Here is a 24981-nt window from a genome sequence, read left to right as displayed (position 1 = left end):
AAAACTGTGACGAGAGTAGTGTTTAAGTGTTCTGGCCACAAAAAAAGATAAGTATGTGAGCTAATGCATATGTTAAATAGCTTGATTTAGTTGTTCCAAAATGTGTGTACATACGTGTGTGTGTGTGTATATATATACTTGTATCACACATATATATACACACACATATATATGTACACACATACACACATATATATATAAACATCATGTTATGCATTATAAATACCTGCAGTTTTTACTTGTCCATTAAAAAAAAAAAAAAAGAAAGGTCTGGAGAGGCAGGTGCTTAGCTGGTTCCTCCACCATCCTCCAAATGTGAGAGAAGACATTTACAGTTTCACAGCATACATGCACAGTTTGCGTTTTGTAACTCAATATAGTTTGCACCATTCTGAATAACACAGGGAGGCAGTTGGCCTGCACAGCAGCCTCTTTTCTATGTTTAGGTCCTGGTGGGAGAATAGTGGAAGATGCCAGTGGCCTGCAGGAACTGCTAAGATGCCTGGCACATGCTGTGGGGATGTGACTTGGCCCCTCTCTTACCTGGTATTGTTTTTCAGCTTGTAGTAGTAGTGCAAACAGTCATTGCAGTGGTCTGGTCCTGGCCCGTCACAGCCAACCTCACTGCACTCAGGGTCGCAGGGACCTTTCCAAAAGACATTAGAACAATACTTGGAAAAATGATTTTAGAGCAGGTCAGCTTTATCTTGAATTTGGTATAAAATAAGACTTTTATTTTTTTTCTTATGCAGAGAGTTTCTTAAGACAGAGGAATAATTGTCAATGTGGCTTTAGGTCCAGAGATGAGCTCTTGACTTTTTTTGACTTTTGATTCCTAGGCAACCTCAATTACCTAGGTATAAAGAATGTAAATTCTAGTCATGGCCTGGTCTTCAAAGCACATATGGCTGCCTTGTGGTAGATAAATATTTTAGAATTCAAATGAACTGTAGCAACTGGAAAAAAACCAACTGCAATTAAGTATGTGTAATAGTAAAAAGATTGGATTTGTAGAAAAGAAAGAAGTTGTTGACAAAAAAGAAAAAAGCATTATTATTTAATGCCTGGACCAAATGACCTGTCTCATTAAAGCTACTGAATACCTCTGAAATACTGTGGCCAGGAAGAAACACCATTACAGCACCTGGCACAAGCTTATCAGCACCCAGTCTCAGACACAGATAATAGATTTAAAATTGCATCCTACACAAAGGCCAATGGGCAATTCAACAAAAGAAAATGACATATAAATTTAAAAAAATGCAAGCAAGCTTAAAGAATTCCAGACCTGGGATGAAAGTTCCCAATCTCTCTTACTACATATTCTTTGGTATAGAACTGGAGATAATGCACAGTAAGAAAAAAAAACGCCAGAAAGATGGAGCTATTTTGTGATTGATGAAAAACTTTCTAATGACATGGGCTAGTTATAGAAGTTTTTAATTCTCTTCTTTGTTCTCCATATTCTGGAACATTTGGTCTCATAATCTGCAAACTCTTTCCCACTGAAAATTCATGATTTTAACTAGCAATAAATATATTGAATGAAATGTACAAATAGTAAGTCAAGGGTAGTAGAAAATCTACTTATTGTAACCCAAAGGACTTACTGTTATACCTTGGTTTCTTTGAGTCATTATGGGACTATGTTTCATAATTAACTGAATCACAGAAACATAAAATGTTAGAACTCGGGTGGAATGACTTAGAGAAAAATCTGCTAGTTAAATACCCTCATTTTACTGATGAGGAAACTGATTTTCCAAGAATTTCAGTGGCTTGCCCAGTATCACATGGTGAAGAGAGGAGATCAACGTAGGTCCTGATACTTAGGTAAAAATTCCTGCTTAGAGATAGCGAATCACGTACTAGGGATGACTTCTCCATCTGAATGGAAATAAGTCATTTCAAAATGCTGCAGACATGAATATACTTCTGATTAACTGTAAGAGTCATTTGACAGTACTGCTTATTTCTATTCTCCCCAAAGCTTCAAATCGATCTCTAAATTCCCTGGCTACTGCAACTTGGGACATTTTAGCCATCTGCCATCGTACACCAGGGGAGTGGTGTCTCTGCTGCCTGTGGACTGCAGTTCAGCCAGCTGTGATCTCACAGTCCCTGGGATCCAATAACAGTACGGGAATCTGGTTATGATAATGCCATCTGTGTCTCTAATCTGGCTGACTTCTAAACGAAGGTGAAAACTGCAGCTCCAAAGGAAAGGAGTCATGGGTGGCCCTAAATTTTCACCAGATGACTTCTAGAATTAAACAAAAAAAAATCCCAAACATTTATTCTTGATATTTGCCAAAAGGGCTCTCACTGTATGGCAAGTTCACATACTATGCTGTTTCTTTTATCATCTTAAACTGTCCCAGATGCAGTTTAGCATTGTAGGTTGCAGGGTAATAATGCAATAATTGTCTTGGTTCTCTCACAAGTGCCAATGTTGATGTTTTAGAGATATAATCAGAAAAACCACAAAGATGTATAACTGTTCTGAATCTCAACATTCCAAAATTTGAATGGGAAACATTACCAAAATATGAATAAAGAGTAACAGCTTACTATTGTACTCCATGTTTTCTGGATCTACTTTCTCCTATCTGAGAAGACAAAATAGTTTGCTAGTTAAAATATAAATAGCAATGCTATAGGCTCAAAGCAAAACATCACAAAATCTAATACAATCCAGCTCTGATAAGCCCAATTGGTCTTAATTTCAAGCATGTTTATTGATTCTAGGATGCTATCTGTTTAGAATAAAAGTAACTACATGCGTATTTAAGATACTCTGTTTAGGTGGTTAATGAAGTACTTTTATTTTTAGTATTTAGAGGAAAATCTCAGAACTGTAAGAAAAAATATTTATCATCTAAAGATACATTAAGCTTGTATTTATAGTTCTTTCTTTTCTTTTCTTTTCTTTTTTATTTTTGAGACCGAGTCTCGCTCTGTTGCCCAGGCTGGAGTGAAGTGGCACAATCCCAGCTCACTACAACCTCCGCCTCCTGAGTTCAAGTGATTCTTGTGCCTCAGCCTCCCCAGTAGCTGGGATTACAGGTGCATGCCACCACACCCGGCTAATTTCTTTTTGTATTTTTAGTAGAGATGGGGTTTCACCATGTTGCCCAGGCTAGTCTCAAACTCTTGAGCTCAGGCAATCCACCCTCCTTGGGCTCCCAAAGTGCTGGGATTACAGGTGTGAGCCACCGCGCCTGGCCTATAAATAGTTCATTAGGAGAAGCTTTGTCCATTATGTGTTATATGTCATATCTTAGAAGGATTGAATGCTCCTAGGACTGCTAGCCAATGCAACAAGACAGTAGTCAGAAATAATGACAAGAAGGACACAAAACCAATTTGCAGATGATAAGGTACACAAACCATCCCGGAAAATCAACTCTAAACTATATAAATTAATGAGAGAGTTAAGCAAAGTGGCCATATATAAAATAAATACAACCAATAGATTTCCTACGCACCAGCATATACTAGTTAGAAAGCATGGAATATTTTCCACTATAAGAGCAACAAGGCCCAAAATACTTAGGTGTAACACTAACAAGAAGAAAACTCCATAAAATTAAAAGATTTCAGTAAAATGGGACATGATCTATATTTTAAATGGAAAGATTGTATGTTGTAAAAACAATTCTTCTCACAAGATTGCATATAAATTCAAATTAAATTCCAATGAGACTTTTAAAGGGAGACTTAAAAATCATTCTAAAATTCATCTGGAAGAATAATAGGGCAATAATTGCTATGGAAATGGGAAGCAGATGTTCTACAAATATAAAAATACATCATGAAATGGAAACAAAACAGTGTGGGTGGTATTGGTTGAGAATTATTAAATTGACGAATCAGAAAAGGTGGAACCAGAAAAGATGCTGGTGTGAGAACTTACTATATTGTTATAAAGGAAGCATCCTAAACTAATAAAAAAAGAAGGGACAGTTACTCGGCCAACGATGTTAGTCTGTTTGGAAAATAACTAAAGACAGAGCTTCAATTGACACTACATGTCATAAACCAAAATGAGTTCCAGATGAATTAATGGCCAAACGTAAAAAGTAAGAGATTACCAAGCAAAGCATGTGAATATTCAGTAGACATTAAACGATAAAACTTCTGCAAAAAATCAGTGTTGTATCTGAGACCATAAACCCCAGCCTCTAACAGTTTTTTTTTTTTTTTGGTCAAAACAACACAACACAAAACAAAACTTAACAGTGATAAGTGAGAATATGTTTTCAGCAAATATGAAACAACGTGAAAGACAATAACATACAGTGTTCACAAGGAGATAAGGGATTACTGTACTTTGAATAGAAAAATGGGTAAAAGACAATTGTATTTAATTCAGAGAACTACAGAGGAAAAAATGTTTAGATTTACAGGCAATCAAAGCTATAACCTTTTTAAAACATTCACCTCTTTCTTTTTTTTACTTTTTTTCCTCTTTATTTTTTTCTGTTGGCAGGAATGAGTGTAATAAACAATCACATAGCTGGTCACAGTGATGACTGGTACATCTTGTCTGGATAGCAAGTGACAAAATGTTTCCAAGCCCTAAAGCTGATTATCCTCTTTGATGCAGTAAGTCTCAAAACGGAACTCTATTCTAAAGAAATAATGAAGATATAGACAAAGATTGATAAATAATGATGTTTATCCAAACCGTGTTTAAAATAGTGTAAAACTCTGTAAGCGAACAATGTGTCCCAGATTATGGATTAACTATATTATGGTACAATCACAGTATGGACTATTAGCTTTGTAGATAACACATATGGATATTTGAATATATGAGTGCACTGATATACACACACAAATATTTAAGGGGAAGAAAATATGTCAGAATATGGGTAGTAGATTGTCCACTCCACTCCACTCCACTCCACTCCACTCCAATTCCATTCCATTCCATTCTCCCATGTGGTGGGATGATGCATGAACTGCCTCTTTTTAGCCTGTGTCCCACCGGCAGCCAGCTCACCTGCATAATCCTCTGTGCCATAGTCGTCTGTGGGGTCTTCAACTCGGCTATAGCGGAACCGTTCCACTTTAGGAAACTCATTGGTTGGTGAATATGGCTGCACGGAGGTGCCATAGAGGACCAAAGACCATTCTTTCAATTTACCTTGAGAAATAATAATGAAATCACAGCATGACCAAATCTTCCCTCTTTAGCTCTGTAACATCTTTAAGTCCTTCTCACTCAAGAAAAAGCAACAGAACTGTGGAAGGCAGATGGAGATGAATCACTACGTCAAACACAGAGCTAGAAATGCGTATTTCTCATCATTTGCAGAATTAACTGTTTAATAATTCACATACCACATATCGACTGAGCATGTACTACAAGAGAGGCCTTGATTTAATCAGCATTTATAGGAAGACAGAAACAAACACACTTCAGATTGCTGGATCAAGGGCTGAATTTCAAATTACAAATATTTAAGAGAATCCCAGGACTTAATAGAAGGCTTTGTTTTTCTAGGTATAAAAGTCTTATATGGCCCGGCGCGGTGGCTCGTGCCTGTAATCCCAGCACCTTGGGAGGCTGAGACCAGTGGATCACGAGGTCAGGAGATTGAGACCATCCTGGCTAACACGGTGAAACTCCGTCTCTACTAAAAATACAAAAAAAAATTAGCCAGGTGCAGTGGCACGTGCCTGTAGTCCCAGCTACTTGGGAGGCTGAGGCAGGAGAATTGCTTGAACCCGGGAGGCGGAGGTTGCAGTGAGCGGAGATCATGCCACTGCACTCCAGCCTGGGCGACAGGGCAAGACACCATCTCAAAAAAAAAAAAAAAAAAAAAAAATTTTTTTTTGGCATTATCTGACTTGTTAATAAGTAGACAGAACAACTCTTTGTTCTCCCTAATTCCTGGTATTGGTCATTCAATATTAAGAAAACATCACTAATTATGCTATCCTATAGACCTGTGCTGTCCAATGTGATAGCCGTTAAACATTTGATTATTTAAACTTAAATGAACTAAAATTGACAAAAATTTTGAGATTTAGCTTCTCCATCACACTAACCGTATTTCCAGTGCTCAAGAGCCATATGTGGCTAGCGGCCATCCTACTGGACAGCATTTCTATCATTGCAGAATGTTCTATGGGTCAATGTGCAAAACAGCATTTTCTTTCTTTTTTTTTGATTTTGCTCTGTCACCCAGGGTGGAGTACAATGGCATGATCTAGGCTCACTGCAACCTCTGACTCCCTGGTTCAAGCGATTCTCCTGCCTTATCCTCCCAAGTAGCTGGGATTACAGGCAGCCCCCACCACGCTCAGCTAATTTTTGTATTTTTTAGTAGAGTTAGGGTTTCACCATGTTGGTCAGGCTGGTCTCAAACTCCTGACCTCAGGTGATCCACCCGCCTCAGCTTCCCTAAGTGCTGGGATTACAGACGTTAGCCACCACACCTGGCCCAAAACAGCATTTTCTGGTCAGGAACGCCTTGAGACCTGAGGCAAGTGTTTCACCTTCTATGAGTTTGGATCACTTACAAGGAGCATTTTGCTTTGGTTTAGTTCTTATTGTTAACTTATTTCTTAGCTTCATAAAATTGTGTTCAATGCAAAAAGTGCAAAAAAAAAAAAAAAAGAAACATGCCTCCATTTCATTAAAGTTAGTAAAACTGACCTCAAAAGGAATCAACCCTAAGCAGAAGTGATTAAGACAAAACCATTACAAACATAGACATATGCTGGTAGGAAGGTAGAATGCCCCTTAGAACCCCTCTCAACCTTGGCTTAATGCATAGAATCTAGACAAGGTCAGGGGCTAGGGTCTGGGGCTAGCTCAGAGAGTGATGGATTTCAGCTTATCAGCTTCCTTCATCTATTAGCACCTACCATCACCATCAAATCGATGTTTGATGTTTTTAACTGCTTACTATATGCTAAGCACCGGCCTAAGTGATTTGTAAGTTTTATTCCATTCAATGTTCAAAAGAACTCTAAGGTAGGTACTAATATTCCCAATATATAGAGGAGGAAACAGAGCCACAGAGGTTGGTAACTTCCTCAAAAGCAATAAGAGGACAGACTGGTATTAAAACATACTCCAAGTCCAAATCCTGTGTTTTTAAACCATATACAATATCGTCTCCTATTCATTTCTAGGAGTTTAGGGGCCTGACATTTAAAAATGAACACATTCTGTGATGCATGTATTTTTTTCTGACTTTTACATTGGACCAGTACAATTGGTTTATATATGGTTTGCCCTCTGCCAGCTTTTCTTTGGCCTCATTTGTTAATGACCAAGCTTTTCACAATCAGAGTATTATTCAAGCCCAGAATTCTAAGTAACACGCATTAGGGAGTGGTAAGAAGTGAATGACTGCTGGAAATTGAGAACCTATCTGACCGTCTTTAGGTAGCAGTGCAAAAGAGAACGCATTTTCCTTATGGCATCTCTCAAGTGTACAAATGAAGCATATAATACAAGGACACTATAGGTCATCCCAATCATCAGTCACCTTAAAATTTAGTTCATTTTATTTAAGATCATTTTGGATGCAAAAGTTTACCCTCTAAGTGCTTTGAAAAGTGCTGTCTCAAAATTGATTATTTCCCTTTGTGCCATTTCTGAAGGACATCGTAAGCCCACTAGGGATATCCTTCCTGTGTAATTCATCTCTTCATATTTCACTTATTATGTAATTTTATTTCCTTAGAACCTCTACTATGATTCACATCAAATAACTGCCATCATTTTTGTTTCTCCTCTACCTCTTTTTCTGTTTGCTAAATTTTATAGATGATTTTGCAATTAATATTGAAACCTGTTATTATGAAATAGCTGTGTAAATACAGAAGGAGAAAAATCCATCTTACTTGCTAACACATAAATTCAATCTGCATATACAGGTTCACTGTGCCAAAAATCAAAACAACACCCTCAAACGCTCTTAATATGTATTGTAATAATAAATGGGAAGAAACAATAAACAAATATAAATTCAGTTTAGAGCCAGGAAGTTCTATATTTGGGGATGAGTCTACCATTTAATTGGGCTAGAAAATTCTACAGATCCAACTGAATTTCCACTCGCTTACTGAGGTAATCCCTTATTAATCAAAGAGGAAGAAACCTATCATAGGACTGTACACCACAGAAACAATGATATAGACACATGCGCATACACACACACACACACCCCCACCCATAAACAGGACACTCGAAGTCCCTCACTAAAGGTGTAACTAATCCTGAAATGAAAGGTTGGTTGAAGGAAAGATACACAAAGACTATATGTTTCCATTAAAGTCTCCAGGCCAGTAGTAGCATTAGGGTATCTCTCGTCTGGCGTAAAAAGAACACCTCAACACCTCTAAAATGACTGGAGGTGACTAGGGTTAAATGTGAACATTTAAATAGTATAAGGAGATGCCACTGCTATGAAATAGGTAACTCTAGATTATCTGAGATACTGTAGAGTTTTAAATGCACATAATCATAGTAAGCTCTGTATAGACTCAGAACTTCTTGAGGGCAGAGGGATTTATATTCGTGACCCCTGACCCTTAGATGCAATGCATGGTTAACCAGTAGCCCTTAGGAGCAGCCTGGGCTTATCATGGAGAGTAGAATTTCTGGTGTCTGGTGGTAATAAAGAACAGAGTCATGTTTAGTTAGTTTTATAACTTTAAAATGCTCAAAAACGTACTCTTTATGTCTGCACCCTCCTTGGTACACAACTGCCACATTTGACAGTGTTTATTTCTCCAGGGTCTCTTGTCCTATAAGAGTCCAGCAGTGATGCCTGCTAATGGATCACAGCCCAGTCACCATGCTTCCATTTCACCTATGTGCCATGACCCTGTGCATCCTCATGGCAGGGGCAATAAGCATGCGCTGCAAAGAGGAAGAAAGGAGAGAGGAAGGTCCTGGGAACTATGTAGATTACGAAGAGGTGAAAGGGTCTAGAAACTCTGGGCTATAATCTGCATGTTTTCTCTGTCAATCCTGCCTTATTGACAAACATTTGCTTTCTTGATAAAAACTTGGTAACCACTATATTCAGGCTGCATTCTGGAGGTGAGCTGGGCACAGATACTCTTTAACAAAAGGTTTATCCTGATTCATTGTGACCTGGCCACCATTCCGGCTTTGACCTCCCTGATTATGGGACCACTGTGGCAAACAAAGATGAACCTCATTTTAGAACTAGGGAAGAGATAACCAAAATGTACAGTCAACAATGGATCTCTCAGAATGAGTCACTTTCTCAGATCGGCAGGCAAAAGTCTGGCAAATGTGCCCTTCATCCCTGTGCTCTGCTGTGTGCCTCCTTTGCCCTGTGCAGCTAGCTGTATCTGATTGCTACACACTCCTACAATTACAGAATGTCTAGGTTACTTTATTCTGTAATCTGGAGAGGGCTAGAACTGGATGTCAGTCCTAAAACTTCCCCCAAGCCTGGTTCTTCTAAAGAGGACTGGACAGAGCACTGAGAAGGAGGACTTTATCTGACGGCTGAAGATGTGTTCATGGATGGGTGAGAAGCTAGTTAGTTATCAAACAGATCATTCACTGCTGAGCCACTCTGTAGGGCTCTGTAATGGGCAACACAGTCTCTCACCCCATGTTGCCTTGTACTTTCCCTTATATTATAAACAAGCTTTATAGGTTAGCATGAAGATGGGAATAGGCTGTGTGCAGAAACAGACTGAGCCTACCTGAAAAGACCTTTGTTAACATTATAATTTCTGTTTTACATGTCAAGAAGGGTTTCTTTTTCCTTGGCTCTTGGGATCATGCGGGGAAGAATATCATCATCATTTTCTTTGGTGGTACCCAGATTAGCTGGCATGGGCCGAGCTCAATGTCTTGCCTAAACTGAAAAGTAAATTTAGGGAAAACTAAAAAGAAATAGATAACTACGGAAGCCTGTCTCTTCTTGTGAAATTATGCAACTGAACTCACTGCTGGTGGACAGGCTGGCTTGTTTACAGACAAAGAAAGTCTGGGAAGCTGGTTAGTGATGTGGATCATGTATTCTGAAACACCAATCAAAAGTTGTCATGTTTTGTTCTATACTATATGTGTTATTTCCTATCCTTAAATTATTATCTCTCAAATGGTAATCTTGAGAACTGAAATACATGCAGGTAATTCAAAGCACACATGAAATGAACCACATGAGAAAAGATGCTAATATGTGAGTGTGAAACACTCTGGCCAAAATATACTCCATCAATTTCTTCTACACAATAGACCAATGTATAGAAAGGGAGTTCTCACCTGGAGTCTTAAAGTTCCTTAGCTGAGAGGGAGTATCATAAACTTCAAGGACCCAGTCACCAGCAGCTCTTTCTCCCCAGCAATGAATGGTCATGAATTCCCAGTTTTTGAATCCTTCCATGGAGTGATCAAATAGCCTGAAAGAGAATAAAACATTGTTATGTGCGATATTTCAAATCCAGTGAGGGTCTAGTTAAGACCACAATCAACACTGTTTTTTGTATCCATTAGCAAGTTCAGCTGGGCACTAGGGCTGGTCTGCATCCCAGATGTCACCAATTTGCAGATATATATATACATATATATATAAATCACTGTTTTACCACAGAGAAACAGAATTGGGGCTGGCTACGTAACAGCAAATCTGGAAGGGAGAACCCACTGGGGATCAGGAAAACCAAGTTAAGACTCTACCTACAAGACGGACAGGAGAGTATTGAAGACGTGGAGGAGCTAGGGCTCTCTTATACTGCTGATGGGAGTGCAAAATGATATGAGGCTCGGGAAAACAGTTTGACAGTTCCTATAAAGTTACACACACACTCACCATAAAACTCAACAATCCCCCTCCTACCTACTTAAACAAGATAAATGAAGATATATGTTCCACGAAAAACTTCATATGGATGTTCATAATTCCCCAAAACTGTAAACAACTCAAGTGTCCATCAACTGGTAAATGTGTAAACAAATTATGGTACAGTTGGCCCTGTGTATCTGGAGATTCTGTATCTGTGAATTCAATCACAGATTGAAAATGGATGACTGTATATCCATACAACAAACTACCCAGTAATAACTGCTAATACATACCATGACATAAATGAATTTAAAAAACATTATGCTAAGTGAAAGAAGCCAGACACAAAAGATTACATACTGCATGATTCAATTTATACAATATCCTAGAAAAGGCAAAATTATACGTAAAGAAACAGATCAGTGGTTGCCAGGGGCTGGGGAGGAGTGAGGAAAAGAGGCATGGAGAATTTTTGAGGGTGATAGAATTGTTTTATATGTTGAAAGTAATGGCGTGTGGCTACACAGCAACACAGATTTGTCAAAACTCACTGAATTATTCACATAAAAAACTGAATTTACACTGTAGGTAAATTATGCTTCAGTAAAAAGACTGCCCACTAATCTTATCCAGTTCAGGGAGTTATGCCTGAAATCCCAGCCTAGATCCTGCTCTTTCAGCCCTTCCAATGATTCCCAAAGCTCTGAATTAGCAGTTTAAAATCTCTTCCTGCTTGAAATAGCTAGAATTATTCTGTTTCCTGCAATGGAATCCTGAAAGATATGAAGTACGAAGGGAAAGAAAACAAACAGATTCCCTTTCAAGAATAAAGAGACATTAATAATGTATAAAATTAACATATTAAGAAATAAGTGGGTGAGGCAGTTCACGCCTGTAATCCCAGCACTTTGAGAGGCCAAGGTGGGCAGATCACCTGAGGTCAGGAGTTCCCTGGCCAACATGGTGAAACCCCGTCTCTACTAAAAATACAAAAATTAGCTGCGTATGGTGGTGCACCTGTAGTCCCAGCTACTCAGGGGACTGAGGCAGGAGAATCCCTTGAACCCAGGAGAGGCAGAGGTTGCAGTGAGCCTAGATCACGCCACTGCACTCCAGCCTGGGTGACAGAGCGAGACTCCATCTCAAATAAATAAATAAATAAACATATCACTTATGCAGGTATATAATGTAGACTTGACTACCCAAATAAATATCCCAAAGATATACAAGACATTTTCTGTAAAGATGAAACTTACATAGTGGAAAGTGAAAGATGGGGCAAATCCTTTTTGTATAGTACTTTAAAAAATTATGTTCATCTATTATTTCACTGAAAAAAATAAAAAAAGAGTAAAAAATTGCAAGTGAGAGAGGCAGAGAGGAAAAATATCTCTAAAATTTTCTTAGGGGTAATCATGTCCAGTTACTGGGATATTTCTCTCCTTCAGTGGGGATAAATGGTAACAAAGGTTATGGTAACTGAAGTTTGACGGCTATTCAGAACACACAAATCAACTCTCTTTGCTTTAATCTCATGTTTACCAGACAAATTGGTGGTTATAATTTGACCTTCTCTGTACCTCTTTCCATTGAGAGAAAATGTGCCCTTCTAAACATAAAAGTAACTAGTTCAATCTTCTTATAACAATATATTAGAACTCTGATTTTTTAAAAACGTATTTCATCAGTGCGTCTGAGGCTCTTTCTAAAATGCCAGCAGGATTCTAAAGCTAAAGGGTTCAGAAACACAATTTTGGACTGTGATAGGTAAATGGCTAACACTTTGCAGTGTTCCTTAGAGAAAAGCAATAAACAGGAAAATCACCTGCTATATGTTCCTGAACCCTTGAAAGACAGAAAAATGAAAATTATTAGGCAGCATTCTCAGGTGTCTCATGGTCAAAAAATTTGGGAAAGGGTGAATCAAACAAAGATGACTAGAACTCTTTAATAGAGGACATCTCAGATCTTCAGAATATGCAAATGTGTTTTGTCAATTTCCATAATGGGGTTAATTGGGAGGCAGTGATTTTCAAAGTTTACCTGGACATGAAGCCTATTCTCTCTCTCTTTTTAGAACATCTGTATATGATCTGTAAAGTTTCCCTCTCGAAATAGAGGAGTGTGGCACTTCAATGAGGAACCAGGTTGGATCTGGCAACTTCGGCTCATAGTGACAAGGATGAAGATGGTAGCTTTTTACATGAATATTTTCCCACTGGAATGGGTCCTCAATAGAGAAAGGATGGTGCACTTGATGGAGATTCTACAATCCACTGAATGATCACAATCGGCTCATTTCACAAGTTTATGGCTTAAGACTAGACTTGGACAAGAAGAAATGGCTGTGTCATTATATACTTAACTTACATCCATTGAATCCTTCACTAAAAACCCACAACATCTATTATGTTGGACAAAAAGACAACAGAGATGGGGAAGAGGAGCTTTTTCAAACTGCCCTTTCTAATGCAAAGATGTTGTTAAAGGGAATATGTTGATATAGAAATGGCTAGAGGCAGAAAAGCAGTTTAGAACCACTTCCTTCTTTAAGTCCCACAGCTCCAGCTTAAGCTGTAATTCGTTGAGGCCATGGTGCCATTTGAGGGCACTGAAGCAATAACTTGTCACATAATACCTCTCCAAGAGTGCCGAACTTAAAAGCAGTTCCCAAACAGTTTAGACAGAACACTTGGCTCATTGCCTCACATCCAAAAACTACAAAGGAGACTTGAAGCTGCCATCACATGAGGGGCAGTCTTGTTTCCACAACTTCAGCCAATTTTTAATCACTCATGGGTCAATGATTTGACTGCTGGATTAGCAGACCCTACGTTTCTTCCCTTCCACCCTTTCCTGTCCACCTTTGAAAGTCATTCCATTGCTACCAATCACTTTCAAATCACCTCGGAAACAAAAATTAAATATAAATTGAGTGCCAAGAAGAAATATCCACAAATCAGAATTCAAGTAAGTGTTTCAAAGCCCAAACATAAATGAGCTTTGTCTATGTGGCTAAGCAGTTTTCCACCCCCTGGTCTCTTCACATTATTCAGAGTTGGAATGTTCATTAATTTCATGTGAATATAAGAGTTGAGGAGAGGAATGAAAATGCAGCCAAACATGACCATCACATTTTGCTGAAAGAGTTGATGGGGAAAAAAAAACAGGCACCAATGGTTGTTGTATCACCTAACTGGGCTTTACATTGCTAGTTTCATTCTGTCCTTTATAAGTACACATTGTTGTGTGTTTTAACTTGGATTCAATACTTCAGCTACTTCTTATTTTCTACCATTGTAACATTAAAGGAAACTGCATCTCTGCATAAAACAAAAGGTAATATAGCTTGTAGGTTTGCTTTGCATTGCAAAGAACATACTTGCTTAAGACAATCAAGTGTCAAACCATGGACACCTGCTACGGAGATTCCAATTGTGGGATCTTCTTTTATCAACTAAAAAGTTTAATGCCCAGTGTGAATGTCCACGCTGTGCCAACAGTGAAGAAATCAGACACATGTCAACATTATTAGTGTGGGTAAAATGTCAATAAAGCACAGCCAGGGTGCTGAAAGCCTAAATACATTAACTCCATGCCTTTATCCACTTCTCCTCTTGCAGTGAAATTCTGTCTTGTCAAAGTTGACGTCATAATCACGTGCTCGATGAAATGATATATGCATGTGATGGCACAAATTATGCATCCATTTATTAAAATGGTGCCCCACAGCCCTATCCCTGCGAGTGGTTTCCAAATAAATTACTTTGGATGAAGCCTGGTAGAAAAGATGACCATCAAGTGTAGTATATCCTTTTGAGGAATTAACTCAGGAAATAACTTATATAATTACTGTAAGCTTTATTTCGCTTCCTCTTAAAGAGTCTAGCCAATGTATCAAGGCTACAGCATTCTTCTATGATGTTATGGCAACTAAATAACAAGATGTTTTATAAATACTGACAGCTATGTGTTATCATATAATTATTTCTAAAATTGTAAATGGATCTTAATTTCAGCATCATCCACTACTATTCAAATGGTATTTATGTTCAATACAGAACTAGACATCAGGCCAATATTCCTGGAATTTTTCTCTTTTCTCTCTTCTATTTTTTATTTTTTTAAAGTGATTCATTACAATTTAAGGTAGAGCTTGAAGAATTCATTTGGCTCCACTGTAGTTGAGTTTTTGGTTTTCTTTAGATGTTTGGTTTTTGTAAGTTTTAAATAATTTCTTCTGATAGAGCGTATTTAAAACATACTATTTGCTTTTTCTCTTTCCTAATCTGAATTACTTCTTTAAGAAAGATTGAGGGGTGGAGCCAAGATGGCCGAATAGGAACAGCTCCGGTCTCCAGCTCCCAGCCCCAGCGACACAGAAGACGGATGATTTCTGCATTTCTGCTTGAGGTACCGGTTTCATCTCACTAGGGAGTGCCTAACAGTGGGTGCAGGACAGTCGGTGAAGCGCACTGTGCGCGAGCCGAAGCAGGGCGAGGCATTGCCTCACTCGGGAAGCGCAAGGGGTCAGGGAGTTCCCTTTCCTAGTCAAAGAAAGGGGAAACAGACCGCACCTGGAATATCGGGTCAGTCCCACCCCAATACTGCGCTTTTCCAACGGGCCTGGAAAACGGCACACTAGGAGATTGTGTCCCGCACCTGGCTCGGAGGGTCCTGTGCCCACGGAGTCTCGCTGATTGATAGCACAGCAGTCTGAGATCAAGCTGCGAGGTGGCAGCGAGGCTGGGGGAGGGGCGCCCGCCATTGCCCAGGCTTGCTTAGGTAAACAAAGCAGCCAGGAAGCTGGAACTGGGTGGAGCCCACCACAGCTCAAGGAGGCCTGCCTGCCTCTGTAGGCTCCACCTCTGGGGGCAGGGCACAGACAAACAAAAACTCAGCAAGAACCTCCACAGACTTAAAGGTCCCTGTCTGACTGACAGCTTTGAAGAGAGTAGTGGTTCTCCCAGCACGCAGCTGGAGATCTGAGAACGGACAGACTGCCTCCTAAAGTGGGTCCCTCACCCCTGAGCAGCCTAACTGGGAGGCACCCCCCCAGTAGGGACAGACTGCCACCTCATTCAACCGGGTACTCCTCTTAGACAAAATTTTCAGACGAACTATCAGACAGCTGAATTTGTGGTCTCACGAAAATCCGCTGTTCTGCAGCCACTGCTGCTGACACCCAGCCAAACAGGGTCTGGAGTGGACCTCTAGTAAACTCCAACGGACCTGCAGCTGAGGGTCCTGTCTGGTAGAAGGAAAACTAACAATCAGAAAGGACATCCACACCAAAAACCCATCTGTACATCACCATCATCAAAGACAAAAAGTAGATAAAACCACAAAGATGGGGAAAAAACAGAGCAAAAAAACTGGAAACTCTAAAAAAAAAGAGCACCTCTCCTCCTCCAAAGGAACGCAGTTCCTCACCAGCAACGGAACAAAGCTGGATGGAGGATGACCTTGATGAGTTGAGAGAAGAAGGCTTCAGACGATCAAACTACTCTGAGCTACGAGAGGAAATTCAAAACAATAGCAAAGAAGTTAAAAACTTTGAAAAAATATTAGAAGAATGGATAACTAGAATAATCAATGGAGAGAAGGGCTTAAAGGAGCTGATGGAGCTGAAAGCCAAGTTTCGAGAACTACGCGAAGATTGCAGAAGCCTCAGTAGCAGATGCGATCAACTGGAAGAAAGGGTATCGCTGATGGAAGATGAAATGAATGAAATGAAGAGAGAAGGGAAGTTTAGAGAAAAAAGAATAAAAAGAAATGAACAAAGCCTCCAAGAAATTTGGGACTATGTGAAAAGACCAAACCGACGTCTGATTGGTGTACCTGAAAATGATGGGGAGAATGGAACCAAGTTGGAAAACACTCTGCAAGATATTATCCAGGAGAACTTCCCCAATCTAGCAAGGCAGGCCAGCATTCAGATTCAGGAAATACAGAGAACGCCACAAAGATACTCCTCGAGAAGGGCAACTCCAAGACACATAATTGTCAGATTCACCAAAGTTGAAATGAAGGAAAAAATGTTAAGGGCAGCCAGAGAGAAAGGTCGGGTTACCCACAAAGGGAAGCCCATCAGACTAACAGCTGATCTCTCAGCAGAAACTCTACAAGCCAGAAGAGAGTGGGGGCCGATATTCAACATTCTTAAAGAAAAGAATTTTCAACCCAGAATTTCCTATCCAGCCAAACTAAGCTTCATAAGTGAAGGAGAAATAAAATACTTTACAGACAAGCAAATGCTGAGTGATTTTGTCACCACCAGGCCTGCCCTAAAAGAGCTCCTGAAGGAAGCACTAAACATGGAAAGGAACAACCGGTACCAGCCACTGCAAAAACATGCCAAATTGTAAAGACCATCGAGGCTAGGAAGAAACAATAGCAACTAACGAGCAAAATAACCAACTAACATCATAATGACAGGATCAGATTCACATATAACAATATTAACGTTAAATGTAAATGGGCTAAATGCTCCAATCAAAAGACACAGACTGGCAAACTGGATAAGGAGTCAGGACCCATCAGTGTGCTGTATTCAGGAAACCCATCTCACGTGCAGAGACACACATAGACTCAAAATAAAGGGATGGAGGAAGATCTATCAAGCAACTGGAAAACAAAAAAAGGCAGGGGTTGCAATCCTAGTCTCTGATAAAATAGACTTTAAACCAACAAAGATCAAAAGAGACAAAGAAGGCCATTACATAATGGTAAAGGGATCAATTCAACAAGAAGAGCTAACTATCCTAAATATATATGCACCCAACACAGGAGCACCCAGATTCATAAAGCAAGTCCTCAGTGACCTACAAAGGGACTTAAACTCCCACACAATAATAATGGGAGATTTTAACACCCCACTGTCAGCATTAGACAGATCAACGAGACAGAAAGTTAACAAGGATATCCAGGAATTGAACTCAGCTCTACATAAAGTGGACCTAATAGACATCTACAGAACTCTCCACCCCAAGTCAACAGAATATACATTTTTTTCAGCACCATACCACACCTATTCCAAAATTGACCACATAGTTGGAAGTAAAGCTCTCCTCAGCAAATGGAAAAGAACAGAAATTATAACAAACTGTCTCTCAGACCACAGTGCAATCAAACTAGAACTCAGGATTAAGAAACTCACTCAAAACCGCTCAACTACATGGAAACTGAACAACCTGCTCCTGAATGACTATTGGGTACATAATGAAATGAAGGCAGAAATAAAGATGTTCTTTGAAACCAACGAGAACAAAGACACAACATACCAGAATCTCTGGGACACATTCAAAGCAGTGTGTAGAGGGAAATTTATAGCACTAAATGCCCACAAGAGAAAGCAGGAAAGATCCAAAATTGACACCCTAACATCACAATTAAAAGAACTAGAAAAGCAAGAGCAAACACATTCAAAAGCTAGCAGAAGGCTAGAAATAACTAAAATCAGAGCAGAACTGAAGGAAATAGAGACACAAAAAACCCTTCAAAAAAATTAATGAATCCAGGAGCTGGTTTTTTGAAAAGATCAACAAAATTGATGGACCGCTAGCAAGACTAATAAAGAAGAAAAGAGAGAAGAATCAAATAGATGCAATAAAAAACGAAAAAGGGGATATCACCACCGATCCCACAGAAATACAATCTACCATCAGAGAATACTACAAACACCTCTATGCAAATAAACTAGAAAATCTAGAAGAAATGGATAAATTCCTCAACAAATACACCCTCCCAAGACTAAACCAGGAAGAAGTTGAATCTCTGAATAGACCAATAACAGGTTCTGAAATTGTGGCAATAATCAATAGCTTACCAACCAAAAAGAGTCCAGGACCTGACGGATTCACAGCTGAATTCTACCAGAGGTACAAGGAGGAACTGGTACCATTCCTTCTGAAACTATTCCAATCAATAGAAAAAGAGGGAATCCTCCCTAACACATTTTATGAAGCCAGCATCGTCCTGATACCAAAACCTGGCAGAGACATAACCAAAAAAGAGAATTTCAGACCAATATCCTTGATGAACATTGATGCAAAAATCCTCAATAAAATACTGGCAAACCGAATCCAGCAGCACATCAAAAAGCTTATCCACCATGATCAAGTGGGCTTCATCCCTGGGATGCAAGGCTGGTTCAACACACGCAAATCAATAAATGTAATCCAGCATATAAACAGAACCAAAGACAAAAACCACATGATTATCTCAATAGATGCAGAAAAGGCCTTTGACAAAATTCAACAACCCTTCATGCTAAAAACTCTCAATAAATTAGGTATTGATGGGACATATCTCAAAATAATAAGAGCTATCTATGACAAACCCACAGCCAATATCATACTGAATGGGCAAAAACTGGAAGCATTCCCTCTGAAAACTGGCACAAGACAGGGATGCCCTCTCTCACCACTCCTATTCAACATAGTGCTGGAAGTTCTGGCCAGAGCAATCAGGCAGGAGAAGGAAATAAAGAGTATTCAACTAGGAAAAGAGGAAGTCAAATTGTCCCTGTTTGCAGATGACATGATTGTATATCTAGAAAACCCCATTGTCTCAGCCCAAAATCTCCTTAAGCTGATTAGCAACTTCAGCAAAGTCTCAGGATACAAAATTAATGTACAAAAATCACAAGCATTCTTGTACACCAATAACAGACAAACAGAGGGCCAAATCATGAGTGAACTCCCATTCACAATTGCTTCAAAGAGAATAAAATACCTAGGAATCCAACTTACAAGGGATGTGAAGGACCTCTTCAAGGAGAACTACAAACCACTGCTCAATGAAATAAAAGAGGATACAAACAAATGGAAGAACATTCCATGCTCATGGGTTGGAAGAATCAATATCGTGAAAACGGCCATACTGCCCAAGGTCATTTATAGATTCAATGCCATCCCCATCAAGCTACCAATGACTTTCTTCACAGAATTGGAAAAAACTACTTTAAAGTTCATATGGAACCAAAAAAGAGCCCGCATCGCCAAGTCAATCCTAAGCCAAAAGAACAAAGCTGGAGGCATCACGCTACCTGACTTTAAACTATACTACAAGGCTACAGTAACCAAAACAGCATGGTACTGGTACCACAACAGAGACATAGATCAATGGAACAGAACAGAGCCCTCAGAAATGATGCCGCATAGCTACAACTATCTGATCTTTGACAAACCTGACAAAAACAAGAAATGGGGAAAGGATTCCCTATTTAATACTAGCCATATGTAGAAAGCTGCAACTGGATCCCTTCCTTACACCTTATACAAAAATTAATTCAAGATGGATTAAAGACTTATAAAATCCTACAAGAAAACCTAGGCAATACCATTCAGGACATAGGCGTGGGCAAGGACTTCATGTCTAAAACACCAAAAGCAATGGCAACAAAAGCCAAAATCGACAAATGGGATCTCATTAAACTAAAGAGCTTCTGCACAGCAAAAGAAACTATCATCAGAGTGAACAGGCAACCTACAGAATGGGAGAAAATTTTTGCAACCTACTCATCTGACAAAGGGCTAATATCCAGAATCTACAATGAACTCAAACAAATTTACAAGAAAAAAACAAACAACCCCATCAAAAAGTGGGCAGAGGACATGAACAGACACTTCTCAAAAGAAGACATTTATGCAGCCAAAAAACACATGAAGAAATGCTCATCATCACTGGCCATCAGAGAAATGCAAATCAAAACCACAGTGAGATACCATCTCACACCAGTTAGAATGGCCATCATTAAAAAATCAGGAAACAACAGGTGCTGGAGAGGATGTGGAGAAATAGGAACACTTTTACACTGTTGGTGGGACTGTAAACTAGTTCAACCATTGTGGAAGTCAGTGTGGCGATTCCTCAGGGATCTCGAACTAGAAATACCATTTGACCCAGCCATCCCATTACTGGGTATATACCCAAAGGACTATAAATCATGCTGCTATAAAGACACATGCACACGTATGTTTATTGCGGCACTATTCACAATAGCAAAGAGTTGGAACCAACCCAAATGTCCAACAACGATAGACTGGATTAAGAAAATGTGGCACATATACACCATGGAATACTATGCAGCCATAAAAAATGATGAGTTCGTGTCCTTTGTAGGGACATGGATGAAACTGGAAAACATCATTCTCAGTAAACTATCGCAAGGACAAAAAACCAAACACCGCATGTTCTCACTCATAGGTGGGAATTGAACAATGAGAACTCATGGACACAGGAAGGGGAACATCACACTCCGGGGACTGTTGTGGGGTGGGGGGAGGGGGGAGGGACAGCATTAGGAGATACACCTAATGCTAAATGACGAGTTAATGGGTGCAGGAAATCAACATGGCACATGGATACATATGTAACAAACCTGCACATTGTGCACATGTACCCTAAAACCCTAAAGTATAATTTAAAAAAAAAAATTATGGAAAAAAAAAAAAAAAAAAAGAAAGATTGAGAAGGAGAAAGGAACTGGTTCTAGAGGTCTGTAATACCTAAAATGATAAGTATTTTATTTTTTTGGTAAAAAACCTTCCAATATGCAAACTATTATCAATTCATTCACCAACCCCAAAATGCATTCCTTCTTGTGGGTACATAAGTACTTAATCTTCCTCAAGATTTAATTCGTTTTAGAGTAGATGGCTTTTATTGAAGTATCTGTTTTATATTATAAGCCCCTTTGTAATTTCCTTGCACAGCATCCAGCAGCATACTGCTCCCAAGTCTTTTGATGACACAAAAGTAATAAGAATGTGTAAGAAAAAGCTGGATGATCTTTTAAATCCTTGCTATTTAAAGTGTGGTCTGTGGACAGGCAGCTTCAGTATCACCTGGGAGCTTATTAGAAATGCACATCCTTGGACCTCACCCCAGACTGATAGAATTAGACTTTTTGGGACAGGGACCCAGCCAACTGCATTTGATAGAGTCATGTACCAGGTACTTGGAGAAGCACTGTGTAAATAAGTTACCACTTATTAAGTGCTTACTATGCTAGGCACTGTGCTAAGTATGTAACTGTACGTGATCTTAATACGTGTACCAACCAACTCTGTGAGGTATATACATCTATTTTATAAATGAGGAAATTAGGCTTTCTAAATTGAAACACAGATACCAGTGAAGTCAAGAAAAACCCAGCTCTGTCTAACTCCAAAGGCTGTACCTTCTTTTCTGAATGAAGGAAGAAGGTTCATGTGGTTGGGTGTTACTGGAATGTAAAACATTCACTGCAAAAGTGTAATTTTTACTGCAAGCCACAGATGCATTTATATACCATGATGCCTTACAAATGTCAATAGTCTGTCATTGAACATTTGGGTAGGGAAGTGACAGAAATGACTGAAGCATAAACACTACATTTTAAATATATTTAATTATAGGACTCTATAGGTTTTGCAGATTAGAAAGTATACCTTCTCTCCATTTAAGGCCGTAATTAGAAGCAGAGATATTCATCTGTAATCAAATTTAGAAAGGGAGGCAAAGTTTCACCTTTCAATCGAGGCCAAAATTTGGAACAGAGGGCCAGTACATCTAAGCTAAATCTAAAACTCAATGAGGGAGATTTAGGAAAAAAAAAAAAAAAAAAGACAACTTTTTATAATTCTAACAAATGCAGTTGAAGAAAGAATCTGCTGGGATAAGCTTTTGTTTGAAAAATTTTGACACAGGCAGACTTTGAATGTGTCATAGTATGTAGGCTTATATCTAAAGTTGCTCTCACCTAAAAACATTTCCAAAGGACCCAAGCCCACCTGGCTTCTCCCTCCACACTCGACCTCCATGCTCTTTATAGAAGTAAATCACTTGCTGTGAATATTCAATTTGCCTTTTTGTTAGGCAGGGTATACAGGCCAAGGGGAGAACCGAGAGGGTGGGAGGGCAGGGGAAGAACAAAGGAAAGTCCATTCTAGGACTTCTCCATTGACCCACGGCGCCCACCCACTGAATGATCCACGGGGCTTGCCAGGGGAGCATGCACGCCGGGCTAATGGGGCACACAGCTCAAGCTGGACTGGAGTTCTGAATGCTGCTGAGTGCCTTCCAGCGCTTAGCACCTGCAGATGCTTGGGGAAACTGTTCCTCCTCCAACAGCTGTTCTCCACAGGAGTTCAGGCAAGCGCCCGTCAGCCAGGACAGGGAGCCACTGAGGGGCTCCAGACGGCCCACACAGACTACATCAACGTGTTCAGCACTTCGCAGAAAACAGACTTTCAAGGAATTCCTGTGGTGAGGAGATAAACAATTCTGAAGAAATTCCTCACTGAAATGTCTAAGTAAATGAGGACTTCTGGAAAGCCAACCATAAATAGTGACCATAGTTTCAGGTCCCCAGACTAGGATGTATATTTTGTCAACACTGAAAAGGAGAGCACTGTCCTCTGGACTCTCCCCCTCTGCTTCATCCTCATTGTCTGGTCTCTGGTTTTTTCATTGCAAAGGAGAGGTGATGCCAAGTGAGCCTCCAGATTCTGGTTCCTTCTCCCAGGAGCCAACACGCAGCCTGCCGTGAGTAAGCCATGGAGCAGAGGAGCTGCTTCAAAGGCCTTGGGGAGTTTTCCACGTTGGCTGCCAGGCTAGTTAAGTGTGCAGTGTTGGAAATTCTAATTCAGGATGAAAAGAGTCACCCCTGCCCCCAGAGGGGTAGGACAGATAAAATGAGGAAAAGTCTGCCACAAGAAGCCAACATCTGCATCTCAAACCACCTCTGCTAGGGAAACATTGTTTTAAACTTTTCAGAATTCTTATTTAAAAAAAAAATCTTTGTTCTTTGCTTTACATGGTCCTCCTGAGAAATCTTGACTTCTCTGAAAAAAAGACAAGGGTCTGGCAGGGGAAATATTTATTGCTCTTACCAATCATCTCTGGCAAATTCCTTCTAAAACCTGACCTCTTCATTTTTTTTCCCCACCATGGAGACGGACTGCCTTGCATACCAACATGAAGGACACCAGGAGCAAAGCAGGCCTTTGCTTCACCTCCTCTCCACCCCTTTCTATGCCCTTGTTCCCAGGTCTCCACTCTGGGAATGTGCTTTGAAACGGGGCCGAGGTGAGAGGGCATGAGGCCTCCTTGCCACTAGGTCAGAGACTGAGATGTTTTGAGGAGAAGCTTCCTCTAATGAAATGAAAGCTTCAGAGTACTCCAGATGGAAAGAGTGCCAAAAGAAACTGTCTTTCTTTAGCTGCCTCGGTAGGAGGGACGCTACCAGTGTCAAGCACAGCGGGAACGGGGGAGCCAGGCCTTGGAAGGTGGCCATTCATGGTTTTGGGACCGCGTGCAGCTGTTTCATATGGAAAGGGTCAGCTGCGCAGAGCAATAATTCTGCAGAGCTTGTAGACAAATGAATTCACAATATCCTTTACATCTCTTGGGGTCTCCAGCCCCCTCCAATCTCCAGGCTCTCCACCCCTCTTCGGTGGCCACTTATTTTCAGGACTGAGATGGAGGATAAATGAGAGCCGCACTTGAAGAAACTGCTCCAGACCAAGAAGACACCTTCTGGGAGCAAACTTTATTCCCAGGTGGTCTTGATGAGGGAGACTGAGGTGCGCTATGGGAGCGCCGGTCACCGCACGTCGGAAATGCCTGTTTCCTTTCTCCGACACAAGTCATGCAGCACTCTTGTGTTCAGCACTTTGCAAAGAGCAAAGCAGATGTCGGCTGTTGAAGAATGCATGCGAGCCTGAAGCCAGCAACACTGCAATCCACCAAATGCCTGTGATGGAATCCATAGCTCCTCTGCTCACAAGTTTCCTCACTGACGTCATTTCAGGGGAAGCCAAAAATAAATTGTGGAATATGCAGGAAGAGCCCAGACAGGCTGAAGAGGTTGAGTTTTCCAAGCAAACAGCAACAGCGGAGGGACTGTTTCTCCACAAGGAAGGGGGCTCGGGGGAACATGATCCACACATGTGAAGCAAACCTTTGCACTTCACAGTGTTTCACTGGGATACATTTTCAAGTTAAACCCAGATGAATAATGGTAAAGAAAAGAAAAAAAAAAAAAAGCAAGAAATAAAGGCCTTCCCTAGCTTCGGTAACCACAGCTAGGGAGACCTTCACTGATCACGTAATTGTGTATCTGAAGTTTTGCTTGCTGGAAAGAAACCTCAGGCAGGTACCCAATTACCCTGCAGGTGGCCTGCTGAGGCCTCTT

The 24981-nt window shown here is 40.1% G+C and overlaps 1 protein-coding gene across 3 annotated transcripts in view; it reads right to left on the bottom strand.

Annotated features, from left to right (window-relative positions):
- PCSK5 (proprotein convertase subtilisin/kexin type 5) overlaps window positions 1-24981 on the bottom strand; it is a 465201-nt gene that overhangs the window by 171929 nt on the left and 268291 nt on the right. For all 3 annotated transcript variants that reach the window (XM_032164318.1, XM_032164319.2, XM_032164320.1), the window contains exons 13-15: window positions 10280-10416; window positions 5009-5152; window positions 544-646 (exon numbers count right to left, since the gene is read on the bottom strand). In XM_032164318.1, coding sequence (XP_032020209.1) covers window positions 544-646; window positions 5009-5152; window positions 10280-10416 — 384 coding nt within the window. The remainder of the gene's footprint in view (window positions 1-543; window positions 647-5008; window positions 5153-10279; window positions 10417-24981) is intronic.

This window comes from Hylobates moloch, unplaced genomic scaffold (assembly GCF_009828535.3).
Source record: "Hylobates moloch isolate HMO894 unplaced genomic scaffold, HMol_V3 SCAFFOLD_10, whole genome shotgun sequence".
Classification (NCBI taxonomy): domain Eukaryota; kingdom Metazoa; phylum Chordata; class Mammalia; order Primates; family Hylobatidae; genus Hylobates; species Hylobates moloch.
This window is presented reverse-complemented; position numbering and strand designations above follow the sequence as displayed.